Source organism: Lepidothrix coronata, unplaced genomic scaffold (assembly GCF_001604755.1).
Source record: "Lepidothrix coronata isolate B3197 unplaced genomic scaffold, Lepidothrix_coronata-1.0 Scaffold105, whole genome shotgun sequence".
NCBI classification, from domain to species: Eukaryota; Metazoa; Chordata; class Aves; order Passeriformes; family Pipridae; genus Lepidothrix; species Lepidothrix coronata.
The window spans coordinates 2,140,308-2,160,144 of record NW_016690285.1 but is presented as its reverse complement, the minus strand read 5'-3'; the positions used below and the strand labels follow the sequence as shown (position 1 = coordinate 2,160,144).

At 44.2% G+C, this 19,837-nt stretch overlaps 1 protein-coding gene across 3 annotated transcripts in view; it reads right to left on the bottom strand.

The window, feature by feature from the left end:
* The window catches only part of GALNT13 (polypeptide N-acetylgalactosaminyltransferase 13), a 66,242-nt gene that overhangs the window by 38,899 nt on the left and 7,506 nt on the right, over positions 1–19,837 (bottom strand). For 2 of the 3 annotated variants that reach the window (XM_017823815.1, XM_017823813.1), the window contains exons 2-4: positions 18,528–18,627; positions 17,515–17,753; positions 3,742–3,910 (exon numbers count right to left, since the gene is read on the bottom strand). In XM_017823815.1, the coding sequence (XP_017679304.1) occupies positions 3,742–3,910; positions 17,515–17,656 (311 nt within the window). In that variant the 5' untranslated portion in view covers positions 17,657–17,753; positions 18,528–18,627. Of the gene's footprint in view, positions 1–3,741; positions 3,911–8,481; positions 8,641–17,514; positions 17,754–18,527; positions 18,628–19,837 lie in introns of those variants that run through there. The other variant, XM_017823814.1, reaches the window with a different exon arrangement.

Here is a 19,837-nt window from a genome sequence, read left to right as displayed (position 1 = left end):
CCTCCAGGCCCTGTTAAAACATGATCTCATACAGGGAATATTTCCAATTTTTGAGGCAGCCCCGCCCCTTGCAATTCCCAATGAATCCTGGGGTGGGAAGGACTCCGCTCCAGAGGGGCTGGAGCAGCCTGGGGGGACACAGGGACTGGCCTGGGATGAGCTGCTGAGGAAAAGCAGAGCTGAGATAACACTGGGCTCCCTTAAATGTGTCAATCCCACGTGTTTTCCTGAAGTGCATCCCACAGGACAAATGGATTAGACATGAATGCCACAAAATAAACCCATTTACACTCCTCTATCTGGGCTGAATTGCAGGAACAGCAAATACTGGTCTCACCTAAAAAATCTGGGCAAGGCTTCCTGCCCTGAGCAGGGATTTGGGGCACGGGAGGATTTTCATGGATGTTTCACCCAGGAAATTCTCACAGACCTTGGTTGCCAGTCCTGAACTGCTCCTTCCTGAGCCTTTCCCCCCACCCTGGGACCACCTCTCAAGGGTTTTGCTTCACAGAATCCACCACTAAACTGTAGCACCACATTCAAGCCATGATTCCTCTCTAAAAAATCACATTTCTGCTCAGAAGTGGATGCTCCTAAGCACAAATACTCACACAGGAGCTACTTTCAACCTACATTTCAGTAAGAAAATCCAATTATAACGGTCTAGCAATTTGGAGACAAGCACTTGCAACCTTACTCAGCCAGAAAAGATTGAAGATGGATTTCTTCCCCTGCTGCAGAAAATACTTGGAAATAGAATTAAGCATTTCTCTGTTGAATTAAACTGGTTTAAGGTTTAATCAATAGTTACTTCAAATCAGAGCTGGCATTGATTAAAATCTTCAAGCTGGCCATTCCCAACAGGACTCAGGCAGTCAGGGGACATTCTTTGGGAGACAACTCTGGACGTAATGGGAGGCAAAATAAACTGTTTGTGTGAGATCACACTCAGGAGATGGCATTGAAATACCAGCCCTGGAGCCACATTGCTCCCAGACAGCTCCTGGGAGGGGGATTTTGGGGTGCCCTCAGGGGGGAACTCCTTCCCACACAAACCAGAGCAAACTCTCACTGACTCTGGAGCCAGACTGGGAGAGCTGGGGGGTTCACCTGGACAAGAGAAGGATCCAGGGAGAGCTGAGAGCCCCTTCCAGGGCCTAAAGGGGCTCCAAGAGAGCTGGAGAGGGACTGGGGACAAGGGATGGAGGGACAGGACACAGGGAATGGCTTTAAACTGACAAGGGCAGGGTTAGATGGGATATTGGGAAGGAATTGTTGGCTGGGAGGGTGGGGAGGGAACAGGATGGAATTCTCAAAGAAGCTGTGACTGCCCCTGGATCCCTGGAATTGTCCAAGGGCAGGCTGGATGAGGCTTGGAGCAACCTGGGGTAGAATCCACCACTTCCCTGGGGAGGTCATTCCACAGGCTGAGTATTCCAGGGCTGAAACACTTTCCTGTCACTTGTTACTTGACCCCACCTTCCAGATCACTCCAGATCCCTCTGGCCTCGAGTTTTCTGCTGCATTTGGTGCAGCTGCACCACAACCAGACACAAACTGAACCCATTTCCACCTCGATAACACCCATCTGATTTTTCACCTTCACACCCCAATAACACCCATCTGATTTTTCACCTTCACACCCCAATAACACCCATCTGAATTATCACCCTCACCCCTGGGTCACATCCCTCCCTCCCCCAGCTCAGGATCCCCCCTGACACAGCAGCACCCACACCTGCACAGCTCATCACAAATTCCCCACCAGACACGTCCAGCAGGAGCATTTTTTTTTTTATTTTATTTCCTTCTCCTCACCTTCTTTTGCCACAAAAAACCATCCCAAACCCTGCATTGATAAAGGGAAAATCACAGCCAGTGCAAACCTGGGCCCTCTGTGCCCGTGTCAATAAAAATCAGTCTCTCTGTCACACACTAAACATATTAAACCATAAAATCATATTCTTCCTTAAGAGCAAACCATTATAAATTGGCTTTTGGAACAATTTGATACTCCCTAAAGACAGAGGATGTACAGAAAGCTTCTGTCTGAGGAGGAAAATGGGGAAATTATTTTTCTCAATGCTTTCTGTCCTTTCACCAGAGAAGACAAAACTTCTTTTCATCAGGAAAATGCATTTAGACACATTTCCCTCAGTGTTAAACAGCCCTTCTCCCTCCAGCTGAGCACAACCAGTCACTGAGGTGAATATTCCCGTTCTCCTTCTGTTCTTTGCGGGCATTTGGGAATAAAATCCAGGCAAAAAAGCATTAATTTCATTTAAAATCTCATGGGAACCTGAAGGATTTCATTTCAATCAAAGCTTAATAAGCAAGACTTGAGCCAAGTGACAATTCAGTTCAAAAAGCCAAAGTAATGGGACATTTTACAAGACTTGATCACCTGTGTATAAGTGATCAATTTTGCTTTTATTTATCACAATTTTTATTGGTTATAAACTGCTGTACCTATAAATCAGATCAGGGGATTTACAGAAAAAGGGAAAAAAGGAAAACAGGGCAAAAAATGAACTGGAAGAAGATCAAATCCAATAAACACAAGGTTTCTATAACAGTTCTGTAAGGAAAAAAATCCCACCTCTAAAAATCTACTTCCAAAAGCAGGAAGTTTGGACAATGCTCCACACACGAAATTCCAGTTGGATATTCTCTGGAAAATCTGGAAAATATCCTGTTATGCAAAAGATTTCCTCTGCAAATTCCACTGAAAATAATTCAGTGGACCTGGGGAAACTCCCCCTCAAGCTCTGCCACAGCCCCCAAGTCACCACACACAAACTTCAGGCTTCCCTCACAAATTATAAGGTACTAAAATTAAAAATCAAAATAAAAAACCCTCCAAGCCCCCTTCAGTTTTTCAATCATTGCAAAAATCCTTGATAGATGTTCCAGAAAATGTTTATGGACAAAAGGAAAGGAAAGCCACATCCTGCAGGTAGATTTTGGCATTGGCAGCATTTTCTCTTTATCAGCTGTAAAATGTCAATTTTTAACGGCTGACAGCAGAGCTCTGGAAATTTGTAAAGCAGACATTGATGTTTTTATCTTTTCAAAGCCTCGGGAATAAAGTTCTCCCTGAAGATCAAAATATTTAAATTATTCCAGGTGATAAGAGGCACAAGAGGGTGTTTTGTTATGGAGAAGTGAAGGTTCCAGGGAGAGCTCAGAGCCTAAAGGGGCTCCAGGAGGGCTGGAGAGGGACTGGGGACAAGGGATGGAGGGACAGGACACGGGAAGGGAGAAGGGAAGGTTTGGGAAGGGGAAGGAAGGGAAGGTTTGGGAAAGGAAGGTTTGGGAAGAGAAAAGAAGGGAAGGTTTGGGAAGGGAAGGTTGGGAAGGTTTGGGAAGAGAAAGAGAAAGAAGGAGAAGGAGGAGAAGGAGGAGAAGGAGGAGAAGGAGGAGAAGGAGGAGAAGGAGGAGAAGGAGGAGAAGCTGAGAAAAAAATATATGTTCACAGATATATGTTCCCACTGCCAGAGGGCAGGGATAGGTGGGATATTGGGAAGGAATTCCTGGCTGTGAGGGTGGGGAGGCCCTGGCACAGGTTGGGCAGAGAAGCTGTGGCTGCCCCTGGATCCCTGGAAGTGTCCAAGGCCAGGTTGGATGGGGCTTGGAATAATCTGGGCTGGTGGAAGGTGTCCCTGCCCATGGCAGGGGGTTGGAATGGGATGATTCCCACTGTCCCTTCCCTCCCAGCCCATTCCATGCCCTCAGACTCACCCGTCCAGCCGCACGTCGGGCAGGCTGCGGTTCAGGGCGATCAGGTCACTGGCCATCAGGTTGAACTGGTTGATCTTAAACAGCTCCTTCATCTTCTCCTGCTCGTCCTTGGGAATGAGCACAGCCTTTCCCATCTCTCCTGGCCCTTCCTGGTTCCGGGAAATAACGGCTGCAACACAAACAGCAAAAAGCCACTTCCAGCTGGGCGGTGTCGGATTTATCCGGCGGGGTTTGGTGTTCAACAAGGAATGCTAAAAACCAATAAAAACACACATTTTCCCTGCTCCACTGGGAGGTTTTCTCTCCCTCCAGATCCAACATCTGGTTTTACTCTGAGATGATTAAACCCCCCAGATCTGTTCACCTGCAGCTCTTGGCCGTAATCACAACAACAATAAATGACAGTTCCCAAGAGATTTCCAGCAGGATGGCAGAGCCCAGCACCAGAAGCTGTGCTGTGAGAACCTGCAGACAGAAAACGTTTGGAAATCACTTCTATGGACCCTGGAAATACCTGAAGAACATGTATATTAATCGAATTTTAACCAATTCCTTCCGGTTTTTATTCAGTTTTAATTCCCAGGCATGTAACAGCACAAGCCCATCCTGGTAAAGAATTAAACAATCTTCAGTGACAGAGAGGAAATTATAATATTCCAACCCTACAGAGGGTCTTTTACATCTTATTAGAGATTATTTTGGGGAAATATTTGTATTTTGAATTTTAAGGAAAACCACAGTATCATCTCATATAAGCACAGGAAAATAAACAAGATACATCCTGCCTTTTTAGGGAACAGTAGAGGGAAAGAAAGGAAAAATCCCATGTGCAGAAATAATTATAATATTCCCTCCCAGTGGCACTTCCAAATGGTTTGGGCTGTGAGATGAATTCTCTGAGATAAAATTCTGTCTGGTTTGTTAAAATAAATACATTTTAATAAATTTTCATAAAATAAATTTTAATATTATTCTATTAATGTTATATAGAATTTTATATACTTATGTTGATTGTATTAATAAATAACAAGTTAATTATTTAATATTTATATATATATATATATACATAATTTTTTTTACATGACATTAAGTAGCAGTGCAGTCACAAATTCCAGTCCCAGCTCCAGGTGAGAGGGATCAGCAGCTCTGCTCAGACATGGAAAGAGGGATGCTCCCAACTCCAACCCATGTTAACCCCCAAGCCCCTCATCCCAAGGGAATCCTACTGGATACAACAGTCCCTGGAGTCCCCCCGTTAAGATTCCAGGTCTATCCCAAAGCAGTTCCATCTTTGCTGTAATCACAGCAGAAGTGAGGAATTCCTTGCTGTTGCAGCACATCCAGGTGCTGCTCCTGATCCAGGGGAAGGATAAAATCCATGAGTGAGTGTGGAATGACTTTCTGACCGCCCCAGGTTCCCAGGGTGTTCCCATCCTGGCTAAGGGATGCACAGGGATGGGATGCACAGGGATGGACCCCCAGCCCTGCCCTCTGTGCCCCATTCCATGTGCAGGGTTATCAGGGTTATTCCCAGCTCACGACCAAAGGGCAGCTCCTGCAGGAGAAGGATAAGGGAGAAAAACGAACATTTGGGGTGAAAAAGCAACAAAAACCCAGCAAGGACCGTAAATCCTTGGATCTGCCCGGCGTTGCCGGGAGTGTTTGGGCAGCAGCCCCCGGGCAGTGCCTGTGCTGAATTGTTAAACAAATTGAAGGCTTTGAAACCTATCGAGCCCGGCTTTTTTTTCCCCTCTTTTTATCTCGAATTCCGTGCTCTCTATTCCCCACTGCCCCGCAGACCCGGAGCTTGCACCGAGCCCTTGGGAGGGGTTGTTTGCATTTCCAAAGGAGCTCCATCGGTGCTGACAGATGATGAAAAATGGCTGCAGGCAGAAAGCTGGAAAAACAGCATTTCCATTCCTCGTGGGCACCCCTGGAGTCGGCTCCCTGCTCCCGTGTGCTCCGGGATGGGCAGCAGGAGAGGAGCTGCTTGGCCCTGGCCTTGCAGTAAAGCTGGTTCTGGTGGATGGATTTGCTTTTAAATAATAAAAACAGGCACTCTTCCAAAATATTTGCAATTCCCTTCAGCACTTTAAAGAGGAGGAGTGCTGAATCACTGCTCCCTGGTGCAACTAGTGCATGGAATTAAGGGAGATGTCTCCTTGGAAAAGTGGGAAGTGTGTGCAGCTCCCCCTGGAATTGCACAGGGGGTACAAAGTGTACAGCTCCTTGCAGGGACTACTTTGGTTTCAAAACCATGACAAATCAGCCCAGAAGAAGAGTTTGCCTGCAAAGTAAAACAGCCTTGTTTGCTTTGCTAGGAATTTATGGATTTCCCAGGATCCCGGACTGGTTTGGGTGGGAAGGGACATTAAAGCCCACCCAGTGCCACCCCCTGCCATGGGCAGGGACACCTTCCACCAGCCCAGGTTGCTCCAAGCCCTGTCCAACCTGGCCTTGGACACTTCCAGGGATTCAGGAGCAGCCACAGCTTCTCTGGGCAACCTGTGCCAGGGCCTCCCCACCTTCACCATCAACAATTCCTTCCCCAATAATTTGTTGCCATAAACTCCACACAGAATCCAATAAAGTCAAGGATCGATTTGCCATTTCCCTGATGAATCTCTGCTGCTCAGAACTCCACACGGCCTCATCTTAATCCAGAACATAAAGAATTCTAGTTTTAATTATACAGCAGCGATAAATCCTGTAAAGTTGTCATAAACATCATTAAATAGATCATTTACTTCACAGTGTTTCTCAACACAAGAGTGCCAGGATTCCACAAAAAGAGTTGCTTTTCAATACTAAAGCATCAGCACTCGTAACTTCTGCCAGAAATAAGACATTTTTAGCATTTCTGGTACACATGTTGTCTGGAGACAGCCCAGCCCACGCTGCCTCTGCTCCCAGTAGCCTCGAGGCAGAACAGCTGAAGAAGAGGTGCAAGGAGGTCTGGAGTGAGAGAATAAACTGAGCTGCAGGGTTCCAAAAAACCACCTTTTGGGAGGGATGGGAAATTTTTTTAAGGGATAGTGGCTGGTGCTTCTGAGAGAAGATCTGAAAGGAGGCACCTTCTCATCCAAAAAATGCAGCAGCTCTTATGTTTTTGTAGGAAAACCAGCGTGTCACAGCCCCAGGGCAGTGCCTGTCACACCTCCAGGGCTGGGGCAGGGAAGAGAAGGAGCTGGGAAGGGGCTGGAGCAGCAGGAGGGGCTGAGGGAGCTGGGGGGGCTCAGCCTGGAGAAAAGGAGGCTCAGGGGGGACCTTCTGGCTCTGCAACTCCCTGACAGAAGGGGGGAGCCGGGGGGAGTCGGGCTCTGCTCTCAGGGAACAAGGGACAGGAGGAGAGGGAACGGCCTCAGGCTGTGCCAGGGGAGGCTCAGGTTGGACATCAGGAGGAATTTCTCCTGGAAAGGGTGGTCAGGCCTTGGAAGGGGCTGCCCAGGGAGGTTTGGAGTGCCCAGCCCTGGAGGTGCCCAAGGCACTCAGTGCTCTGGGCACAGCCAGCTCTGCACAACGTTGGAACTTTAAATCCTTCAGGTTTTCCTGTTTGCACCCAAAGGGAACCATCAGCCCCAGGGCATACACAGCCCCTCAAGCCCCCCAGCCAGAGCAATCCCAGGGAAACAAAGGACATCTCATCCTTTCCACAACAGTCACACCCCAGCACTGGCCCACCTAACACCTGATTTCCCAGCTACACACACCAACCAAGGGACAGGAGTGACAGGGGGAGTAAAGCAACACAGATTCCATCCTGGAAATGCACTGGGAAGAAAAAAAGGAAAAAGAAGAGAGAAACGGAAAAAAATGGGGGGGGAAAAAAGGAAAGGGGAGAAGGGGGAGGAAAGGGGGAAAAACTGCAGCAGGGGAGGGTCAGGTTGGACATGAGGAGGAATTTCTCATGGAAAGGGTGGTGAGGCCTTGGCAGGGGCTGCCCAGGGAGGTTTGGAGTGCCCAGCCCTGGAGGTGTCCCAGGAAGGCCTGGCCGTGGCACTCAGTGCTCTGGGCTGGGGGACAAGGGGGGCATCGGGCACAGAGGGGACTGTATGATCCTAGAGGCCTTTTCCAACCCCAATAATTCTGGGATTTTAAAGCTCAGTAAAACCTCTTCCCAGCCCAGCTCAAGGTCTGTGGGCAACCAGACGCCTGTGCTGGGAGGCTCCATAAATCTGTTTGTTCCTGGGAGAGGTGCTGTGGGGGTGGGACGTCTCCTCTGCTCCACAGCAGCTCCACGAGGCTGCCACGGATGAGAGAATTGGCAATTTGGGAAAGCATTAACTAAATTAATGGATGTGTTCTCATCATCATTATGGCACCAGGGCTAAAGATTAAAAGACTTTAAATTAAAGAAATTTGAAGGTATCATCTCCACAAAGTGCAGCTGCAAGGAACTGCCACACAGCAAGGAGAGTCATTACTCCTGGTCCCCGAAAAGAACACATTTAAGAACAAGCATTTGCAACACAAGGGCTGAAATACTGCCTGGAGCTGTGATATCCAGGGAATTCCACACAGGGATATAGAAATCACGCACTAACAGGCTCAAATTCCTCCCACAGCACGACAGAGCCGTGGACACTGGGGCTGGAAGGTTTCAGAATAGCAATAAAACACAGAAGTTGTCAATTAAATTCAAATTAATTTAGATATTTGTTTCATCAGGAGGGTAGCATTTTCCTCCTCACAAGAGCCAGGAAGATTCCCAAGCATTCCTTAAACTGCTCCCTAATTTACCAGATTCTCACAGCTCCTCTTGCAGTGCTCGACCCAAGCCAGGGGAACAGCAAAATGCAAACTGGAATGGTGTTCCCTGGATCCCAGTCCTTCCCAGCTGCAGCCATGCACACCACACATGTGGCTGCCTTTCTTTCTGGGGAAAAAAAATAAGTTTAATCCCATTCGTAAATCCCAAAATCGTGGAATGGTTTGGGTGGGAAGGGATGATAAAGATCAGCTCATTCCCACCCCTGCCATGGGCAGGGACACCTTCCACCAGCCCAGGTTGCTCCAAGCCCCATCCAACCTGGCCTTGGACACTTCCAGGGATTCAGGGGCAGCCACAGCTTCTCTGCTCAACCTGGGCCAGGGCCTCCCCACCCTCCCAGCCAGCAATTCCTTCCCAATATCCCATCTCTCCCTGCCCTCTGGCAGTGGGAAGCCATTCCCTGTGTCCTGTCCCTCCATGCCTTGTCCCCAGTCCCTCTCCAGCTCTCCTGGAGCCCCTTCAGGCCCTGCAAGGGGCTCTCAGCTCTCCCTGGATCCTTCTCTTCTCCAGGTGAACCCTCCCAGCTCTCCCAGCCTGGCTCCAGAGCAGAGGGGCTCCAGCCCTGGGAGCATCTCCAGGACCTCCTCTGGATTCTCTCCAGCAGCTCCACATCCTTCCTGCCACAAGAACAACGTGAAGGTTTAAATACAGCGATGGTCTGATGACAACGTGATGATAACCAAAGACATCAGGACTTCTCTTGCTGGAGACTCTCAGGTGCCTTTTGCAAACAATGGCCATTCCTGAAATAAAACCATGGAAAAGGCAGCAATTTGGGAGTGGAGTTAACAGCTGAGTTCTTTGTTATATTGCAAGGTCAAGTTAAAACCTGCTGCCAGGATGGAGTGTAATTGCTGCTGGGAATTACTGTACCAAGGAGACCTGCAAGGAGGGGCAGGATCAGGCACTCAGGGACAGTTTGGAGCTCCCAGCTCTGTGTTCTCAGCTTCCTACTGCTTTTTATAGTCCGAATTTTTATACCACAGCCGTGGAAAAGGAAAGGAAAAACCTTCCTAAAGGATGCCACCTGGTTCTGTCACTTTTGACGGGGAATCAACTCATGAATTTCTCTGAAAATCCCCCAAAACAAGCAGGTGACCCCCCACTGGTGGCTCCAAATGTGTGCCCAGGAGCTCAGAAATAAACCTTCAACCTGCAGCCTCTGACAGCCAACCAGAAGAGTTTAAGTGAATCTCTAGACCAAGTTCATCTTCCAAAATACCCAGTAATTAAGGTTTTGCAGGATTAGTTTCCCATCTGAAAGGATCCATGTTCATCACCTTCACTGGTGTCCCTGCCCACGGCAGGGGCTGGAATGAGATGGGCTTAAAGGTCCCTTCCCACCCAAACCACCCTGGGATTCGGACATTTTAGAACATTTAAAGGATATTTTTATTATTTTTCATTATTCCTTGTACCCTGGAGCAGCACAAACAAACAATAAACCAAGGGAGGTTTAGCTCAGAGTTAACTTGAGGGGCACAACCTCCTTGTGGGGAAGGAGGTTTTTTCCCTGAGACTGATCCTGCCCTCATCCCATAAAATTTAACACGAGATAAATCACATTTCTGTTGCATCCTCTGCCTTGTCTTATTTGTGGTTCACAACTCTGAAGGGTTTTTTTTGTTTTATCTTTTTTTTTTTTTAATACACCCTCAGAGTGTCACAGCAACTTCTGTATCTACAGAAAGTCCCAAACATTCCCTAAAGAAAATTATTTCAGGAATAACCATTTAATTAAAGCTGACACAAGCAGCAGTTTAAAGGCAGTTGAAGAAATCCCCATTGTAGCAGTGGCATAATACTTTCCTTAAACACAATCATCTTCAAAACCCCCCAAAAGTAACAATTAACATATAAAAAACCACTTTGTGCATTTTCTGTAAGGAATATTCTACCTACAGGTAGACTCAGGAGTCCTAGAAATTGTCAACACACAGTGAAAAAATTAAAAATACTTGAACTGCTGAAACAAAAGGAAAAAAAAAAAGAATATTCAAAATTCTGACCAAACAGAATTGTCACTCTGGAGGTTTTTTTGGGGATGTATAGAAATGCCTCCAGCACCCTTAAAATGAAAGAACAAAGGGATTCTTGAAGTATAGCAAATAGAATATATAAACATCAAGGCTTTTTACACAGCACATCTCTCAATTCCATTGTCTTGTCATGTCACATTTAGGGATTAAAGTGCCAACCCCTCTGGAATGCTCAGATCCCTCCACAATGGACACCCCGGATACGGGATCCTGGAGGAAATTCAACTCACTGCTCGACTGAAATGTTTATCCAGGATCCACATCTTCCCCCTCCGAAGGGAACCAGAGCTCTGAGAAGCCAGAACACCCAAAAAAAGCCACCGAAAGCCTCTTCCCACCCCAGCTTTGCCCAGTGGAGCTACTGGTGGGCTTCTCCTTCACGGAGCCAACTCCAAAACTCTCCATGGATGACATCAGCCCCAACAGGAGGGCAGGTTCGGGTTGGATATTGGGGAATGTTTTTCATGGGAAGGGTTGTAAGGCTTGGAAGGGGCTGCCCAGGGCAGAGGTGGAGTCCCCATCCCTGGAGATGTTCAAACACCTGTGGATGTGGCACCTGGGAGCGTGGTTCAGTGGAGACCATGGGGTTGGAGTCAATAATCTGAAAGGTCTTTTCCAACCTCAACAATTCCCTGATTCCATAACTCAGTGAAAGAAACATTTCCCAGTGACACCACACGTGTCCCAGCAGGGAGAACCACCCAGGTCCCCATGGTTTGACAGAACAAGCTCCACAAAAACACCTCAAGCACGTGACAAAAAAAACCCCTCAGGATGAGCAGGAGACTCAGATCCACCACCAAACCAGCCCCTGCCAAAGTCACAGCACATCCCACCTGGAATCACAGCTTCCACCAAGGAGCAAAATGAGGCAAATTGCCATTTTTATGAAGTTTTAAAACTGGAAAAATTCAACGCAGTTAAATTTTAAGACCGTCAGAAGTTGAACAAAGTGCTGAGCCCATGAGGAGCAGGCCCCAAAAAGCCCTGTTTAAACTCCTGATTTCCACTGGAGGAGCAGAGAAGGGAGATTGGAGCTCCATAAAGGCCGAAACAAGAGAATTTAACACGGTTCAATTGTTCCTAAACCGTGAAAGACTGACAAGTTTTTATTACAAAGGGCTCTTATCACTTAATGGGGAAAAGGCTTTGCTGACTGAATCTCTATTTGGTTTTCAGATCTCAGAGTTACACAGAGAACACTGTGCTGGTAATTCAGCAGGATTGTCTTGGTGCCTGGGACACCTCCAGCTGAATTCCCTGGGATAATTCCACAGGATGTGCTGCCCATGGGCTGTAAGGTCCCTTCCAAGCCAAATCGTGCCCTGGTTCTGTGGTTATGGAGATCTCCCTGGTTTGGGGTTTGGGGGGTGGTTGGTGGGTCTTTTATGGTTTTGGGCTTCATTTCAGTTCCTTGTCAGTCCCCAAACAATTTTATTGCCCTCAGAGGAGCCAGGACCACCCACCCCAAGCAGAGAACCTGATCCCCTGAGCAGCTCCATGAGACAAACCTGGACAAAACAGCTGGAGAGGGACTGGAGACAAGGCATGGAGGGACAGGACACAGGGAATGGCTTCCCACTGCCAGAGGGCAGGGAGAGATGGGATATCGGGAAGGAATTCCTGGCTGGGAGAGTGGCAAGGGGCTGAATGGAATTCCCAGAGAAGCTGTGGCTGCCCCTGGATCCCTGGAAGTGTCCAAGGCCAGGTTGGAGCAACCTGGGCTGGTGGAAGGTGTCCCTGCCCATGGCAGGGGTTTGGAATGGGATGATCCTGAACGTCCCTCCCAACCCAAACCATGCTGGGATTCCACAATTTCTCAATTTATCCACTTGCACCAGAATTGCCAAACTAGTTCATACTGGGATTCCTTTCAAGAAATGAATTTGGGTAACTTTTTGTGGATTTGAAGTGGCCACTCCTCTGTGCTGCTGAGAGAACAGGGCACCCCAGGCTCCTCTGGGGGGGGGGGTCACTTCTGCAGAGCTCTGGGGAAAAGTCACTTTTCTCCTACTCAGCCAAAAATATTCCTTTTCCAAAGCACTCCTGTGGCTTTTTTTTTGCACAGGCCTGGACTGAGGAATGAGCAGCTGGAGGGAGGAAATTCCTGTCACAGCCTCCCACCAGGATTGATCCTCTCAAGATTCCAACCAGCCCAACACAGACACGAACTCACTCCAGAGACAGAGGGGGAACAGGGGCTGTGACAGTCATGGAATCATGGAATGGTTTGGGTCGGAAGGGACCTTAAAGCCCATCTTATCCCACCCCCTTCCTTCCCAACACCTTCCACCAGACCAGGTTGGGTCTAGAACAGAACCTGCTGCACCAAAAACCCTCTGATTTCATCTCAAAAAGTTTACAAGGGAAGAGAAGGAAAGAAAACGTTGGGAAGGCAATCTTGGAATCGTAAGGGCAGGAATGGAGCGATTCAGGAGTTAAACACTTCAGCATTTCCAGCTTTGGTCCAGCCCTGACAATAAAGTCACGAAATACAATGCAAAAGGATGGATTTTCACACTACAAAATTGTATTATGCTTTAATTAAACCGAGATTGAGAGTGAAAAAAGCTTCAGATAAGGCAAGACAGGCAATTAGGGAAGGGACCAATACACAAGGAATAATTAATGGGATGTGTGAAATGAACCTTGTGTTCAATCTGCAGGTGCTGATCCCTCAGTGTGGGGGTAAAACAGGGAAGGATATAAAGGATATCAATCAGATATAAAGGATATCAATCTCCCCAGCTGCAGCATAGCAAAGCACTCTTTTAAATTAAAAAACATCCAGGAATTTAATATAAAACATGCAAAAACATTGTCCATGTGACAGTATTTTACCTCACACAAGGGTGGGGGATGCTCAAGAGAAAAAGTAAAATTAAATAAGTAACAAACCCCAACTGCTTATGCCCTTCTCCCTTCAAATGTGACCTGTTGGCTAAAATTAACAATATTTTGTTCATACCTTCAGGACAGACCCACACGAGTTTCTCACACAACAATTGATTCCAAAACATCAACCAAAAAGCTAAAAAGAATCATTATAAAGTCCTCCACGTACCGAGCAGGGGGGAAAAAATCATATTTCAACCACTAATCTGACAGCTGGAAGTTTCCAGCCAGCTTTAAAAGCCAGTCCTACCACACTCTGCACTGAAGTGAGCCCATTGCTGGCAACATAATCTCAATTTTGTCAGCACTGTGCAATTTTTCTGTCCCCCTCTGCAGCTGAAAAGCCCTGCTGATGCCTCCCAAAATTCCTGCAGCTGTGCCAGCGAGCAAAGGTTCAAAACACCCACTGAACAATTCCCCTGGAGCCTAAACCCACAGCCCAGCTCAGCTCAGAACGCTGGGCCCGGGTACAAAACTATATAAAAATATAAAAATAATGCTGAAATGAGCTATAAAAAAAAATTTTAAAAAAAGCTGAAATGAATTTTCATGCTTCAAACCTGAATTATTTTTTATTGCAACCACTTGTTAGAACAAGAACCTTGTGCTTTGCACTTGTCAGTTTAAAAGATTTCCTCAATATTAATGGGAATTTAGGAAACAATATTGCTCCAGGAAGGAATACCTGTGTGTGCTGGAAAAACAGGACATTTTCTGGCTGGAGCTTTTTTCTATTCCAAATTTTCTATTTGCTTTTCATATTTATTTTTTCTGTTCCAAATTTTCTATTTACTTTTCGTATTTATTTTTTCTGTTCCAAATTTTCTATTTGCTTTTCATATTTATTTTTTCTATTCAAAATTTGCTATTTGCTTTTAATATTTATTTTTTCTCTTCAACATTTTCTATTTGCTTTTTGTATTTATTTTTTCTCTTCAAAATCTTTCTATTTACATTTTATATTTATTTTTTCTATTCGAAATTTTTCTATTTGCTTTTCATATTTATTTTTTCTATTCAACATTTCCTATTTACTTTTTATGTTTACATTTCTATATTTACTTTTCATATTTTTTTTCTTATATTCCAAATTTTCTCACTGGGTTCAAACCAGTGAGCCCACAAGGGCCAGGATGTGATCCCCTCCATATTATCAACATGCAAATACATTATAATATATATATATATTATAACATCCATTGATTATATTGAAATTTGCCCTCAGGGAATGACTCTGCCACAGCAATTTTCCCTCAATTTAAGAGCTGTGGGATGAAAATCCACAAATCAACTGGATGTGTTGCCACAGCATCCAAAACACTCTTTACATTTGATTTCCCAACAAACTGGTGCCAGGACTCCAGGCAATATCCACTATTAAAGCTTCCTAGACGGTTGTTATTATTATTATTATTATTATTATTATTATTATTATTATTATTATTATTATTATTATTATTTTAAGGATATTTGCAGGGCCCACAGGGCTGGAGGGACAAATGTCCCCATGGAAACCCCCAAAAAATCAAAGCTTCCTTTCCTAAACTTGGCCAGAACCCCAAACTTTTATTCCAGCACCCAAATATTTCCTTCGCTTGCTCCCCGCCACCATAACACCGGTATTTTATCTTTAAAAACACATAAACACGTTAAATAAGTGGATTTCCCCCCACACTGAGCTTCCTGCACGAGAGCACTTCAATAATTTTTACTAATTTCTGCACAAAAGGCACCAAAATAACACTAAATATTTGTCACCACTTCATTACAATCCAGAGCACCCTCTGCCACCACAAACAGAATTATTCAGGTTGCAAAGACCAGCACTCAAGATCCCAGTGTCACCTCTTTGCTCACACTAATTAATTAATTAATCACATTTTCTTTACAGTTACTGGTTCAATCACGGCCCACACTCCTTGTAGGATTATTCAGAGGGCAAGATTTTACTTCCCTCCAGCTTAATATTTTATATAATATTTTACATTTTCTATTATAAATATTATATTTTCTATTTTCTACTTTAAAAATAATATTTTCTATTTTCTACTTTAAAAATAATATTTTCTATTTTCTATTATAAAAATTATATTTTCTATTTTCTATTATTAAAATTATATTTTATATATTCTATTATAAAAATTATATTTTATATTTTATATTATAAAAATAATATTTTATATTATAATATATATAAATATAATATATAAAATATATCAAATATAAAAACTCTACATCTTTTACTCTTAATCTGGGAAAAAACCTGCCAAAATCTGTCCAAAAACCCCAGTTTTCCAAACAGAAAACACTTGGTTTAACCAGCATTTTGAATTTGAAATTCAAGTTTTCTGTCACCAAGTCGATGCCACTTCAAATTCCTCAATCGGGAATGAATCCTTCCTCTCTAATTATTAATTAAATGGCTTCAAATTACCTCAAGAATTTAAATTTCTATTCCTGTATAGATTCTTTTCGCATCTCGCCCCTAATTTTCTGTTTCCAGCTCATCCACACCCTCAATTAGGGCCATTCCGAGCCCATAAATAAACGATTAGTGACACAAAGGTGACGGTTCTTTGTCTGCAGGTGCTTTAAAACAACTCCTTAAATTTAAACCACATTTTTAACTCCTGAAGTCAAACACAAAATGTTTATCCGGGAGAAAGAAACGAAGGCATTTTGGTAAATCTCTGTTAAACAAAATGAAAAATTATTCCGGGTTTTTTAAATTTCCAGTGACTACTTAATATTTATATTTACAATTTCCTATTCACAATTTTATATTTGCTTTTCCTATTCACAATTTTATATTTGCTTTTCCTATTCACAATTTTATATTTGCTTTTCCTATTCACAATTTTATATTTGCTTTTCCTATTCACATTTTTATGTTTACTTTTTCTATTTACATTTTTATATTTACTTTTTCTATTTACGTTTTTATATATATTTTTTCTATTTATGTTTTATATTTACTTTTTATATTTACTTTTTAATATCCACAATTTTTTATTTACTTTTTATATCCACCACTTTATATTTACTTTTTCTTTTTCCATTTTTATATATACTTTTTATATTCACTTTTTATAGTCACATTTTTATATTTGCTTTTTATATCCATGATTTTATATTTCCTTTTTAAATTCACAATTTTTAATTTACTTTTTATATCCACCATTCTATATTTACTTTTTCTATTTACGTTTTTACATATACTTTTTCTATTTACTTTTCATATTTGCGTTTTTCTATTTACTTTTTTATATCCACAATTTTATATTTCCTTTTTAAATTCACAATTTTTTATTTACTTTTTCTATCCACAACTTTATATTTACTTTTTCCATTTACATTTTTATATTCACGTTTTTATATTTACTTTTTTATATTCACGTATTTATATTTACTTTTTATATTCACGTATTTATATTTACTTTTTATTTTCACGTACTTATATTTACTCTTTATATTCACGTTTTTCTATTTACTCTTTATATTCACGTATTTATATTTACTCTTTATATTCACGTATTTATATTTACTCTTTATATTCACGTATTTATATTTACTCTTTATATTCACCTTTTTATATTTACTTTTTATGTTCACGTATTTATATTTACTTTTTATGTTCACGTATTTATATTTACTTTTTATATTCACGTATTTATATTTATTTTTTATATTTACTTTTTTATATTCACGTATTTATATTCACGTTTTTATATTTACTCTTTATATTCACATATTTATATTTACTTTTTGTATTCACCATTTTACATTCACGGTTTTATATTTATTTTTACCTTTACATTTCACAGAAACAAACCCAGTAACATTTCAATATATGACCTAACTGGCCATTTAAGCCCCTCACAACCCAAACCATCCCACCACGCACGAAGACAACCGAAGCTGCTGAGACACCACCCAGGCAGCACAGAAAGTACTTCAAGTCCTGGTGTTTTTTTGACTTGAAAACTCATTGAGACAAACATCCCCAAAGCCAAACACTGAAAGGAACTAAATATGTTTAATTTCCGAGGTACTGGAGGTGGCACTCACCCCTGAGGGCGGGCAGCAGGGACCTCTCCTTCTTGTCATCGCACTTGTTGCACTCGCTGAAGTAGAGCAGCAGGAACACGTCCAGCAGCACCCACAGCAGGGACGTGGCCAGAACCACCTTGCAGTAAATGAACCTCCTCATCCTCTGCTGGGATCGGGCTCCGGAGCCGGGAAAACACCGGGGAAGGGAGGGCTGAGGGATCACAGAGCCACGGAGAAAACCCACCCCGGGATTCCCTCTGCAAGGGAAACAAAACCAACACCCGGTTACAACCACTGCTCACTGCTTTAGTGGACATTAGGGTATATTAGCACACGAGTTTGCAGTTCCCTCAGTGTATTTATAATGCTGTTTTAGATCTCTGAACACCACAAGCAAGCTCATTTTTATCTTGCCAAAAAACATTTTGGCCACCACCTGGCCATGACCTCGTAAAGGGACAGTGAGTCACTCACAGACACAACCTGGCTCTTGCCTGAAATGGGAAACTGGGGAAAAGAAAGGGAAGGGTGAGGCCTCCATGTCTGATTCTCCCAGGGCTGGAGTCCCCCTGGAGCCAGGTGGGTTCCCCTGGACAAAAGAAGGATCCAGGGAGAGCTGAGAGCCCCTTCCAGGGCCTAAAGGGGCTCCAGGAGAGCTGGAGAGGGACTGGGGACAAGGGATGGAGGGACAGGACACAGGGAACGGCTTCCCACTGCCAGAAGGCAGGGAGAGATGGGATATTGGGAAGGAATTCCTGGCTGGGAGGGTGGGGAGGCCCTGGCACAGGTTGCCCAGAGAAGCTGTGGCTGCCCCTGGATCCCTGGAAGTGTCCAAGGCCAGGTTGGACAGGGCTTGGAGCAACCTGGGCTGGTGGAAGGTGTCCCTGCCCATGGCAGGGGGTGGCACTGGATGGGCTTTAAGGTCCCTTCCAACTCAAACCAGTCTGGGATTCTCTGCTCTCTACCCTGGCGGCAATTTGTGTTCAGTAATTAAAATTTAATTAATGACTGTAATCAAACCTCCCACTCACCATCACAACCTTCACTCCAGGCCAGCACTGGGAGTCCTGCCCCGGCCATGCTCCCAAAGCACCTCCTCAGCACTCAACTGCTGGATAATTTTCCAAGTGCCTATAAAAGAAAACATTAAATGCAATTTTCATGGACCCCTGAGGTTGGAAAAGCCCTCCCAGCCCATGGATCCCCCCTGTGCCCAATTCCCCCCTTGTCCCCCAGCCCAGAGCACTGAGTGCCACGGCCAGGCCTTCCTGGGACACCTCCAGGGATGGGCACTCCAAACCTCCCTGGGCAGCCCCTGCCAAGGCCTGACCACCCTTTCCAGGAAGGAATCCTTTACCCATTACAGTTTTCCATGCTGACTCTGAACCCCTCAGCTCTCCAACCCAGCAGTATCACAACTGGCAGATTTACATTTTACATTACTTTGTAATTCCAGCTCATCTGAGCCAGTGGGGTGGAAGAGCTGGAATGATTTAAATGAAGTTTTTAAAATTATTCTCGAAGCATTATTGTGCTGTGTCCTCATTAACAACATTTTCCATCTGTCCTCAATATCAACACAATGGCTCTCCCTGCTAAGAGATTCCCAGCAGTTGATTTAGAATTTCAGGGCACAGGAATTGGTGTTTCAGGGGAGCAAAATTCATTTCCACGCTGGTCACCGGGAACAGTTTTGTTACAGGAAGGGAATTGTAAAGGGAAAACCCACATTGCCTAGGAAAAGCTGCCCCTGGATCTCTGGAAGTGTCCAAGGCCAGGTTGGAGCAACCTGGGCTGGTGGAAGGTGTCCCTGCCCATGGCAGGGGGTGGCACTGGATGGGCTTTAATGTCCCTTCCCACCCAAACCATCCCAGGATTTTGTGGTTCTATAACAAAATCCCCCTTCCAGACCTCAGAAGAGATGAAGCTTCTCAAAGACCACATTTATTGTAAGTAAAATACAGAATAACAAGGTTCCCAGGAAGAGGAGGAAGGCAAAAATGCTGAGGTTTTCAGCCACCACTTCCAAGAATAAAGCTAATTTTTCAAACATTATCTTGCAGCAGAGCAGCGAGGGAAACTCCTGCCCCCAACCCCTGCAGTTTGGCAGTGTTAGAAGCAGTAAAAGCAGATTTTTACAGCAGAAAACAGGATACAAATTTTAGAAATCATCTGCACTGCCAGCCTTTCCCAAAACTGCCACAATAAACTGCTGTGGTAGGACAATGTTATGGAGGCTGCGAGTGCATCATTTCTACAGCACTGCAGTGAGTTGGACTAGCTCTCAGCGAACAAAACCAGAGACATCTGCAAATCGGATTTAAAACCTTTTTTTTTTTTT